Source organism: Arachis hypogaea, chromosome 7 (genome assembly GCF_003086295.3).
Source record: "Arachis hypogaea cultivar Tifrunner chromosome 7, arahy.Tifrunner.gnm2.J5K5, whole genome shotgun sequence".
Taxonomy (NCBI): Eukaryota; Viridiplantae; Streptophyta; class Magnoliopsida; order Fabales; family Fabaceae; genus Arachis; species Arachis hypogaea.
Window position 1 is genome coordinate 28,108,874 of NC_092042.1, and position 12,345 is coordinate 28,121,218.

General features: G+C 37.3%; 1 protein-coding gene across 7 annotated transcripts; it reads right to left on the minus strand.

The window, feature by feature from the left end:
• Positions 1-3,196: 3,196 nt before the first annotated feature.
• Positions 3,197-8,610, minus strand: LOC112702872 (pentatricopeptide repeat-containing protein At1g01970). 7 transcript variants are annotated; one of them, XM_025754089.3, is made up of 5 exons: positions 8,145-8,578; positions 6,997-7,044; positions 6,521-6,654; positions 4,847-5,607; positions 3,197-4,293 (listed from the first exon to the last, which is right to left on the minus strand). In XM_025754089.3, exons 4-5 carry the CDS (start codon positions 5,312-5,314, stop codon positions 3,529-3,531), a joined length of 1,233 nt encoding a protein of 410 aa, XP_025609874.1. In that variant the 5' UTR covers positions 5,315-5,607; positions 6,521-6,654; positions 6,997-7,044; positions 8,145-8,578; the 3' UTR covers positions 3,197-3,528. The 7 variants fall into 7 exon arrangements, with proteins under 7 accessions (XP_025609874.1, XP_072055424.1, XP_025609871.1 ...); XM_072199323.1 differs by having other exon boundaries at positions 6,521-6,781; XM_025754086.3 differs by lacking the exon at positions 6,997-7,044 and having other exon boundaries at positions 8,145-8,610.
• Positions 8,611-12,345: the final 3,735 nt, after the last annotated feature.

The window sequence follows — 12,345 nt, forward strand, 5'->3', positions numbered from 1 at the left end:
CTGCTACCTGGGTCCAAAAGGACTTTTCTTACCAATAGCTTGCCTGTTTGGATAGAGATTACCACCGGGTCGTCTAGGTTTGGTGCTGCCGAGCATATGTCTGTCTGGCTGAAGGTGATCTGAAGGTCGGACTTGTCTTTGTTTTGCGGGGTTGTTCCTTCGATTGCCAGCATTGCGCGGTAGCTTCTTTTTCTTGTCGAGTTTGTTGCACCTCCGCTGGCAAAACCCTCCGGAAATACAATTTATAATGCCTTTTGGTGGTGTATTGTTTGACCATTTATTGTCCTCTTTGCTTCCTGAGGTCTGTTGGCATTCTTCTCGGTCTCGGCCGTTTTCCTTATGTCTTCTTCTTTCGATGAATTTGTCCAGAAGGCCTTGCCGAGCTAATCTTTTCAGCAGATCTTTGGCTATGACGCACTCGTCGGTTGTATGTCCGTATTTCTGATGGAAAGCGCAGTGTTTACTTCTGTCGATGAATCGTTGGTCTTGATAATTTCATGCTCTTGCCGGAGGTTTTATGATTTTGGCATTAAGTATTTCTTTAATTATCTTTTTCCTTTTTGTGTTGAACCTGGTGTAGTTGTCGAATTTTGGGGTGAGCTTGAATGGTTTTCTGGAGTCTTTGTGGTCGGCCGACCTTATTGCTCGGCCTTCCTCCCTTCGGGGGTTGCCTTCTTTCTGCTTTTTCGGCTTCACGGAGTTCCTCGATCTCCATTTGCCCGGCCTCCCTTTCTCAAAATTCTTCCAATGTTTTCGGTTTTGTTACCGCGATTGTTTCTCTGAACTTCCCGGGCTGGAGACCGGCCTTGAGAGCATGTAGGTGGACAGCCGGGTCCAGGTCTGGTATCTCCACGGTAGCCTCTGCGAATCTTGTCATGTAGTCTTTTAGGCTTTCTTGTGGACCTTGGCGGATGGTTCCTAGGTAGTCCGATCCATGTACATATATCCGCGCCGCTGCAAAGTAGTCGATGAAGGACTTCGCCAACTGTTCAAATGAAGAGATTGATCCTTCAGGTAATTTTGAAAACCAAAGTAATGCAGCTCCATCAAGGTATGTGGGCCCTGCAAAGCACGAGTTCATTGTTAGGGCCATTAAAGAACATCATAGATTGAAATTTCTTAATATGAGCCCGGGGGTCACCAATCCCCTTATACGGCTCAAGAGAAGAGGGCAGTGTAAAATTCTTCGGCATCTGATAGTTGGTGATTTCCTCGGAGAACAGGTTGTCCAAGGTTAACTTCTCCTTTGGAGGGTTGACGTTCAGCAGGTCTGTGTTGTCTTTGCCTGAGCCCTTGGGGTCGTTCTCCTCGTGTTTGCCGGTGTTGTTTCGAGTGGACATCTCAGCGAGTTTTCGAACTTCAGCTTGCAGTTCCACCATTTGGGCCAGGAGCTTGGCCTGAGTAATTTGGTGAACTCCATTATCGGTCATATCGGAGAGTCGAGAAATCCTGCACAAAGAGGATACAAAGTGCAATATGAAGTAAAAAGGTGGGATTAGGTTAACTTTCGGGCCCCACGGTGGGCGCCAAATGTTCCGTCCTGTTACTGCCGAGCTATAGCGACTTTTCCTGCTCAGCGATTATGCTCGGACTGGAGAGGAATACGTCGGCTGAAGATGAACACCGCGGCGGGAGCACCTGCAAAAAGCACTCCGACGCTCAAGTAAGAAAACAAGAATATATGGGAGTAAGAAAAATAAGTGAGAATGAGTTCTGTGACCTGCCCTTTTGTGGATTATGTGGCCTGGTTTTATAGTTGAGTATAGTGTTTAGTGAGTTCCGATAAATCTGATAAGTGCCGTTGTTAGTATCTTTGACTTGCACAGAGTTGTTATCTTGCTTGGGTAGCGGATTCCGTTGTCTTGTGAATAGCGCCCAATGGATAAGAGCGACTTGGTCACATTTTTTCGTTCCTGTTTGTTAGCTTCCGGGTTTTAAGCTCGGTTTCTATTTGGATGTTATCTCCGAGTATAGGCGGGTACACATCAATGAGTATTGAGATGAAGAAATACAGTAATTCCTTCCTTCAAGTTGAGGGTGAAACTCCAAATGAGAGCTAACCAAATTTCTCTGCCTACCACAATAGTGTAGTCCATATTCCTATATATATTATTTTTTTCATCACTAATATTTACTAATACTTATGAATCTCTAATAGTTAATTATTTCCTAATTGGTATATTATATGTTTGTATTAATAAACATTTCCAAAACCTTTAACATTCTGTATTCTTGATTTTTTTTTATAAATCACTAAGGTTGCATTTGTTTCTGAGAACAGGATAAGACAAGACACTAAGAACAAGACACAAAGGATAGAGATACAAAATCGTGTTCTTGTATCATGTTTGGTGATAAACTAGAACAAATTATAAAAATTTAATTTATTCATTTTTTTCATTCAAAAAATTTGAGGCAAAAGATATAATAATAAAAAATATAATTATAAAAAATTAACAAAATAATGTAAGAAAAAATGAAAAATAAATTGTGTCCCTTGTTAGTGTCTCCGTGTCCTCTCTGGACACATTGTCTCTGTCCATGTCTCTTCTGTCAAACACGATTTTGTATGTCTCAGCCTAAATCCTCTCCCATTTACATTCTATAATCTTGACGGTTCTTCTACTTCACATTCCGCTTGCCCAAGTTTAATTGATCTAATCAGAGGTTAAATTAGACGTTACTTGTCTCAATTCATTAATTCTCGTGGGAACAATATTCACTCATCGTGATAATACTTGAACAATCTAATGCATTTGTCAGTATCCGTGAGCATTAGCTTTTTGCTCATTAGAATCACTTTCAAGTCACATCAACATGTAGAATCTACTACAGTTCAATCTGATAAACCTGTCTCCTAAACCATTAGCATCCCTTTGGCTAAACCTTGCAAGCTTGTAGCCACTGGAATAGCATCTGAGAGGATTGTTATAGACAGAACCATGCCTTATAATGAAGGTAGCAGTCATGTGAAATCGGGTCGAAACCCTAAACTCTAACAAGGGCTTTGAATCAGCTTCCCGGAATCACGGTTTACTGCAGAGAACATCTGACTTGAGTGTGATTCAAGAGTCTGCATTTAAATTGGATCATGGTGATTCACTGTCTGATGAAGATGTTTTGTGGATGCAGTTCTAGATTCCAAATAACGAGATGATTCTTTAACTTCTTTCATCCAAAGAAGGATAAGTAAGACTTTGTGCTCTATCATTTTATTTTCAATAGATTGCTCTTGAAAGATCATAAACAATAGTGTTTTTTGTCTTGGGCTAGAAAATGTTACATACAAAGAAAAAGCTGAAGGTCTCCCTGAAAGGCTGCAGCTTGTGATTGATCAACTGTTGTTTGAAACATAACAAATATATTACAAGTGAAATTGCAGTTTGTATGCCTCTACCTAATAACTTAGCCTTTTTGAAAAGACAGTTCACTATAGCTTCTAATAATTATGATGCAGTAACTTCCGATGACTTACGCCTTACCATGGCGTTACTCTACCACTGAGTTAAAAGGGCTCTGCTTACAATGCTAGCTTATGGCAAAGTCTCTTAAAATAAGTTCAACCTCTTCTACCACCCCCAGTTTTCGGAACCACCGAGCCATTACTACAGAAGCTTCTTCTCCAACCAAAATGCCATCTCTCTCCAATTCTATTAAAAATTCTAATGATTCATTTAACTTGTTTTCCTTCTCATATGCAACCAACACCAAAGCTATGCATTTATCAGTAGGACCAATACCTGCTCTTCTCATATTTTCAAATGCAATGCGAGCCTTTTGACTTTGCCGGGCCATACCATAGGCATTAATAACTAGACCACACACCTTATCATCAGGAGGGATAGCAGCCAGCTGAATTGCATCAAATATCCTCTGTGCTCCTTCAGCCTTGCCAACCATAGAGTAGGCTCTAAGCAATGCTTTGTAAATCTCGCTGCCTGCAGTTATTTCCTGAGCATCCATTTCTTGAAGTAATATCTCTCCCTGTTCAGGCATTCCAGCTCTGATATATGCCATGATCATCGAGCCATATGATCTTTTATCCACAGGTTCCCCGAGCAATTTGATCTCCTCAAAATATTCTTTAGACTTGTCAAGATGTCCAGCCTTGCTGTACATGTCAAGCATCGCAGTCAAGATCACTTGGTCACAGATGAAGTCTCTTTCCTTGATTATTGTGAGAACATTTTCAGCATCTTCAAGTCGATTATCCTTGCCATAGCCATGGATTATCTTTGTGTAGTCACGAAGGTTGGCTTCAAAGGATTCTTCTAGAAGAGCATATTCCGCCACCTACAAATTCATACATAGATGAAGCTTCCTTTCAAAATATAGAGAATAGATATTTTTCATAATGGCAAAGCTATCACTACTTATATAAAAAAAAAATTGAATAACTATTATGATGCTTAAATTAATTTATGTTGTTATTGAAAATGAAAAAGATCCCTTGCTTCAAAAAACTTATTAAACACACATATATTGTCAGTTTGCCATAGTGCTCAGATTGCTAAAGGCCATGGCAAAGTAATTAATAAATAACAATGGTAATGAAATTGACATTTAAACCTAACAAAATCAGTTGGTAATGCACCAAAATATTCAATTTAAGAACCAGAAATGTTCAGACTCTTAAAGCAAGCAGATGTGGTCATCTGGATCAGATGTCCACAGCGCTTAATGACATTTTATGTTCTCAGTTTTCAGAAAAATATCCGTGAGATCAAAGATACTAACTTGATATGTAAGTAATCTCACACAGCTCAGAGAGAAAGAAAACATGTAAAATTTATGATAAACATAAATAGTAACTCTCTTTGAATGAAATTAGAAGTTGTGAGAATACCTCAAGGTACAGAGGATGTTCCAGAGTTTTCAATTCTTTGATAACTGCAAGCCAGTCTGCTCTGCAAGGCTTCATGATCTTCACCCAAGCCCCCAACAGCTCATATATGTTCCCCTTTTCGGCAGAAAAACATATGATCTGTCTCATCAGCGCTTTACATCGTTTAGCCATCCTGAAAGGAAGGTTAGATATGGCCTGTTTTTGTTGATTTGTCATATTCTGATGGCATATCTCATTCCACCTAAACTTTCTGTGATTTTCTTCTTTCACCTCTTCTTTTACAGTTTCTTCCATACCAATAGCAACTAATACTGCACCAAAACGGTGTTTACGGAAATCATAATAACTGGGTTTTCGATATAATGAGTTTGCTCTAGTCCTAGCACGACATAATTTGGTAACATCATTGGTAGTGGAGTAAAATGGGTTGTAACAGTTGCATATTAGGTTATAGCAAGAGACCGCCATCAATAGAGATCACAAGAGCGTGGTATGTCCCAAGATGTTCATGCAAACCAAGTAAACTTAGCCACGCAATATAAGTAGTTCAAGTTATGTAACCCATGAATAAGATCAACAAGATGATAATAAGCAACCACAAGCTAGCTGAAAATTAGCCATAGGAGCATATTTCCTTTGCTACACTTCATTATGAAACATCCCGCGCCAAAGACAATGTAAATAGTCTCTCAAATACAGGCCTCTGTTGTATCTCAATGCCTTAATGCACCAGCCTTAGAGATAGATACAGAATATGCTCCCTTCAATTAATATCGAAGCAAATGTTACTACTTCAGTACTTCATATAAAAGCAAAAGAAATAAATGGTAATTATTTTTGCAGCCTGGGGATGCAACTTTTTACCCAAGCAAGATCATATTTAAAAAAAACTTGACATAACAAAATAAGTTAACAAATATAAACGCTAAGTCTATATAGTCTATCATCTACAACATATATAACAGAATTCTCCTTTATTGGTGTCCAATTTCTTTTTCTTCTAGAATACCCTTTTCATATATTAAAAACAACCATGCCAAGTGGACATAAAAAATAAACCACCAAATTAAACACTTATATAAAATACATGTTGAAATATAAAATACAAAATACACATTAAAAATAAATTAAACAATATATGTATCTATAGTTTTATACACAAATATATAATAACTGATTTGGTTACATGCCATTTTTTATTAAAAAAATATAATAAATATATGTAGTTATCACAGTTGTTAGTTGTTACTATTGGGAACGAAAGAAAATCGTGAATTAATATGTACTCCACTAGTGTGGAAAAAATATTAGCTAATGCTGACTTAAATAAATAAATACTTGTTGACATATGCGGTGACTAGGAAGCACTCTGCTACAAAATGCATATAAGTCGCAAAAACTAAGCTAGATGATCAATAAATAAGTGCGACATTTCCTCAAACAGTTGGAGTGCACAAGAAAATGCTCCTAATTAACAATTAATGAAAAGAAAAAAAAGAGAGAGAGAGCAGAGAAAACATCCGTCGTGGCCACTAAAGCAACGACGAAGCAAAATTTTGCCATTGAATTGCAAGAGTAGAAAGTTTTGAGAATCGAAGCTAAGAATTCATGTATGTAAATAGCACCGGAACTGTAAAGTGTGTCCTTATCAGTTTACACAAAGTTGTCACTTACCAATATCAGTCTGAGTTGAAACTTGAATAAGCCGAGCGGAGGAGTTAACCGCAGAGGAGGATATATCAGGAATTAGGACTTGAGAGAGAGACTGAGGAGTGAGGAATCAGGAATGGGAATGGCTCGAGGGAGAACTGAAGAACATGTTGCGAGAGTCAAGGTTCAGAAAACTGGACCGGTCATCGAACCACTCTAGTTACTGGTTCACTAGTTCATTGGTTCAACCGGTTTAACCGTGGTTCAACCGGAAATAATAAACACCTGATTCTATAAAAATTCAATGAATAAAGCAACTGGTTCTAAACACTCTTCTACTACATTTTTTTACTTCAAAAGGGGATCATAAACAACTAGTTCTATGAATAAACAAACTACAATGATATGCAATGCCAAAAATAGGCCAATGATAAAATAATAAAGGGTTTTTCTCTTCAATTCTATGTTCAAGCTTGTAACCAGAATCAACAGAATAATACCGTTAAAATAGTCTTCCTTCTTAATTCTTATATACCTCAAAGAATTTCCTACAAAATGAAAATTGAACACAACACACAGCTTTAAAACAAAAACAAAACAACACTCAAAAATCAATCACCTCTTCTAAACTCAGCCTTAAAACAAAACAGAACAACATTCAGAGTATGAGCATTAATCACAAAAAATTGATTTCTGAAACAACAAAAACAGCATAACAACATTCAGAGTTTGAGCATTGATCACAAAATATTGATTTATGAAACAAAACAAAAACAGAAGAACAACATTCAGAGTTTGAGCATTGATAACAAAAAATTGATTTCTGAAACAAAACAAACACTGCAAAACCAACAGAATAGCATTTAGAGTTTGAGCATTGATCACAAAAAAATAATTTCTGAAACAAAACAAACAATCAACAAAACAATGAAAACAGAATTTTTTTTCCTTCAGAAGAAGAAAACAATGAAAACATGAAGCATATAATAAATTAATGATCACCAATATCCAACAAGAATCTCAAAGACAACAATAAATACACAACAACAATTTAGCAAATAAACAAGAACAAGACCTAAATAGAAAATCCAACAAATTATGTCACAGAAACCTAACAATTTAGCAAATTAAAACAACAGCAGCCCAAGAAAAAATAAAATAAAATAAAAATAACAGAAGAACAACAGAACAACAACACAAGAACAATTAGCAAATTAACAAGTTCACACTAACGGTTAAAATTTACCAGAAGAACACTAATGCAATGCTAATATGTTTTCTACAAAGATGCTATTTGTGCAGCTAAAATTTCCTAATTACTAAGATCCAATTATTCTAATTTCACATGCAATCAACTTACTAAGTTTCTAAAAGCTAGAAATGATAAAACCAACCCGAAATATGGTTAAAGTATTTCATCAAACATGTGGTAAACTTGAAACGAAATAAGAGAATTCAAAGCTTAGTATCAATGTGATAGAGAAGAGAACATAACTATTGTATACTTTAATTCAGTCTATGAAAAAAATCCAAACCACTGCAAATCAAATAGTTACTTATTGTAATAGAAATAAGAAGTTGCAGAGTTTCAAGCAGAGTATTGGTGTCGTGTGAGTGTATTGTCTCGCGGCGGGTTTAGGGAACTCACGGCGGCGACAAAAGAGAGCAGTTCGACGGCTAGGTGGAGCGCACGGGTTGGTCGCAGAGTTTGAAGCAGGGCAACGTGGCTTCCAGACGAACACGAACCCGAACGGTGAACGGCGAGTGAACGCGAACGGTGAACGCCGAGCAAACTTGAACGGCGAAGAACGCGAACGAAGACGACGGCTGAACAAAGACGCGAACGTTAACGGCAACCAACGGTGGCGGAAGCGCGGCTGAGCAGACAAAGACGACGGACGCCGAGCTCGAGTAAGCAGCTGCGATCGGTGACAGCGAACGGGGGTTGAAGACTTGGAGCACGAGGGAAGCTAGATAGACGGACGGACGGACGGCGGCAGTATGCCACTCCTTGCGGCGGCGGTGGTGTAGGCTTACAGTGCTAGGGTTTTTTGGCTAAGTTTCTGTGAATGAAAGAAACGGAGGGAGAAAGGGAACCAAGAGTGAAAGTAAGCAAATTTGGCAAAACGACGCCGTTTCTTTTAAACCGGTCGGTTCTCTGTCCGGTTCAACCGGCCGGTTTGACGGTTCAGCTCCAGTTTTTAGAGAAACGGTTTTGGGGGCAAACCGGACCGTAATTGCTGCTTGTTCACGGTTAGACCGGTCAAACCGGTCAGTTCGGTCCGATTTTCAAAACATTGGTGAAAGTTAAAACGACCACGTTTTATGAGAACCGGCCGGTTTAACAATTCATAAGCAGTTTACAAATTGACGGTTTTAACATTAAACCGAACCAAATTAATCTTCAGTTTGCAATTGAACCGATTTGACCACCAGATCTGATTTTCAGAACCTTGATCAGGATATAGTAAGGGTATAATTGGTTCGGTTTGGTTCGATTTTGAACCGAGACCAACCGAACCGACCTGTTTGATTCTTTAGTGATATTAACCGTTCGATTTGCTGCTTTCTGACAATCGAACCGAACCGAAGCAATAGCAGTTTGGTTCGGTCGGGTTTTTCGATTTTTTTAAACCTAATAATCATAATTTAAATACCATAAAATGAAGTTTAAAACCATCAATAAATTAAAATAACAAGAGTATATCACATCCAAATTCAATACAATTTCAACTTGTCCCAACAATTAAACATAAAAAAAAGACAATTAAAAATGTCTAGCACAAAACAAACACACTTTAAAACTAAATAAAGTCCGAAACAGCCACTTTAAAACTAAATAAAAACCAAAACAACCACCATGCTTAATCTGAAACCATACCAAATTCATCATCATCTTTTACGGTTGGTGCAATTTCTACAAAAACAAAACAAAGAAATCAATATAGATTATAAATTATAAACATAAACTATGAAAGGAACTTCAATTTTTTTTCATACCTAATTCAAGTTTCTTAAACTCCTCGATAAGCTCCTCAAAATCAGTTGTTATTGGAGAAGCATGAAGCCAATTTTGTGTGCAAATCAATACCTGGAGTTAAAGAACTCCTATAGTTATTAAGCACTCTTCCACCAGTGCTAAAAGCCTCTTTTGAAGCAACAGTTGATTCTTTCATAAAAATATTGTTTCTAGCAACAAAATCAGCAATCAGACTTGTTCAAAAATATTGTTTCCAACATTTATGCAACAGCAACAAATTGTGAAACATACTAACTTTATGAAATAACAACAAATTGTTTATCCAACAACAGCAACAAATTTTATCCAACAACAGCAACAAATTTTATGAAACAAAAATGAACAAATTGTGAATATACTTTGTTTCCAACAGACTAGCAACAACAACAAAATTATATTGTTTCCAGCAACAGCAACAGCACAAGAACAACTAATAACTTATCAACTTATCACATTTAAAAATATTTTTGTGAAACATACTAAGTTTATGAAACAACATCAACAAATTATTTAGCCAGCAACAAATTTAATCCAGCAACATACTAAGTTTATCCAGCAACATCAACAAAGTTTATTAAACATACTAAGTTATTAAAGCAACAACAACATATTTTATGAAACAAAATGAACAAATTGTGAATATACTTTGTTTCCAACAGACCAGCAACAACAACATCTAATAACTTGCAACAAATTGTGAATATACCAAGTTGCTAACCTCATAAGAAGACATTGTGAGTTGTAAGAGAGAGCTTGGACTAAGGCTGTTGCTTGGCAACAAAGTGGAATTGGTCGACGACGGAGACTGCTGCTCGACGACGGAAAAGAAAGACTCTTATTAGGGTTTGTTGCGACGGCGCAGACTGGATGATGGCACGGACTGGATGACGGCGTGAACTGGACGACGATGCGAATAGGACCGTACTGCGGCTATACGACGGCCCTCTCTAGCTCGCTGCAATGCCTGCGGCGGAGATGACCGCTACAGTTGCGACGACATCCTTGATGTCGACGATGGACGACTTGCGACTGGAGGACAGCGGCAGCTCTTAGGCTCTCATTCTCTCAGGCATGGAGGAGGAAGATGGAAGTGAGTTTACTGACTTGTGGTCTTGTGGGGTTGTGGCTGTTGAGTACTAAGTTAGAGTTAGGGATTTGGAGGTTTTGTTATTAGTTTAAAGGATAAAGTTGTAAAAACAAGCATTATTGAACCACTTCTTCAGTTTGATTCGGTTCAATTTCTTCCAAGCCAACTGAAAACCGAATCGAATCGATCGGTTTCGGAAAAAAACCAATTTTTTCAATTTTTTTATTCGATTGTTGTAAATTTCTATTCGATTTTACGGTAAATTTTGGTCCGATTTGATAACTTACACCTCTAGGATATATTGCCTTTTTTAACATGTGTGTGTATATATATAATGATGGATACTCACATAAATTGGGTCTAAAACACTTTTTGTAAAGATACTTTAAGTATTACAATATGATTGGATATATTTATTGAACCGGCTTAACAATTTAAATTTTAAAAACCAGAAAAAACCGATTTATTGTAATAGAATTTGTAAAGTGTAAATCCATTTTTTATGACCCACACTGAGTCACTCTCCCGCTGCCATGAAAATCCATACCCAACCCTAAGACACTCACCGTCTTCCCTCTTCTTTTCTTCCTCCTCTTCTCGGTGGTTGAACACCAGCGTTGCTATCGCTGGCCTTATTGGTGCTGGCACCATTGCACCATTCTCGCATCTCCTCATGCATTGTTGTTGCTACTCCTTTCTTCTCTTGCACTGCCAATGAAATCTCTCCAAGGTGCCTCTCTGCCTCGTCTCTCTGCCATCCGTACTTGCATCCTCTCTTTTGTCCGCATCTCTGCCCATCTTTCTACTATGGCAGCTTCTCTTTTCTGGTAAACTCGCTTCTCTACTATGCATACTCCTCTTCTCATATTTTGCTTTATTTCAATCAATCACATTAAATTAATTTTTTTCACTACAATAGTCATCAATATCTTATCTTTTATCATTTAATTTTAACAAAGTGAATGTCTTTATTTTCCATATTGTAAAAGATTTTGATTTTGTGGAAGAAGGTTTATGTAAATAAAATTTTTTATTCTGCTAAAGATTACAGTCCTACACTTTAATTCTGTGAGTAATCTAAAACTTGTTGAGTAACCTTATTTATTTTTAAATAGGTTGTTTATGTCGAAATGTCTGGATGCTTTGGCCTTTTTATTCTTAATTTGCTTGGTCTCTTGATTGTCATAACGGGGCGTTTAGTTTTTATTTTACTTGTAACTAGATTTAATTTGATGTGGTATATGGAGTTATTGGAGTTGATGGTTTGTTTTGTTGTGTTTTGTTGGAGTTGATGGTTTGTTTAGAGTCTTTCTCAACTTATATTTATTATTGTTCTTATACAATGTAGTTGTGAGTTACACCTCTCATTATTTTTCTATTTGATTTGTTTACCACTTTACCATCAATTTGTATTTTTCTTTAGTTTGCACAGTAAGGTTAAGGTTTTTTTACTCAGATTAATTTATTATTAATAATCATTACTAAATCTTGAATTTGTTTGTATTTGTCTATTATTTGTTGAAACGATGGCGCTGAGGAGTGAAAACAATGTGGGTGCACCATGGCATTGGCAGAGAGAACGACGCACAGAATAGGGGAGAAGGACAGTATTGAGAGACTAAGCAGTGAGAACGACGCAGAGAGAAAAATTGAGAACGACGTTGGTTGCTGGGCTGGACGACGACGGCAGAGATTAAAGAATGTAAGAATCGCAACTAATCAACCGGTTAATTAAGTGATTAT

What these genes read in the sequence shown, in the direction of transcription:
- LOC112702872 (XM_025754086.3), bottom strand. Translation starts at nt 5,314, where the DNA reads ATGGCGGTCTCTTGCTATAACCTAATATGCAACTGTTACAACCCATTT. An exon ending in AACATCCTCTGTACCTTGAG is followed by an intron (nt 4,294 to 4,846) that starts GTATTCTCACAA and finishes ATGAATTTGTAG; the next exon opens with GTGGCGGAATATGCTCTTCT.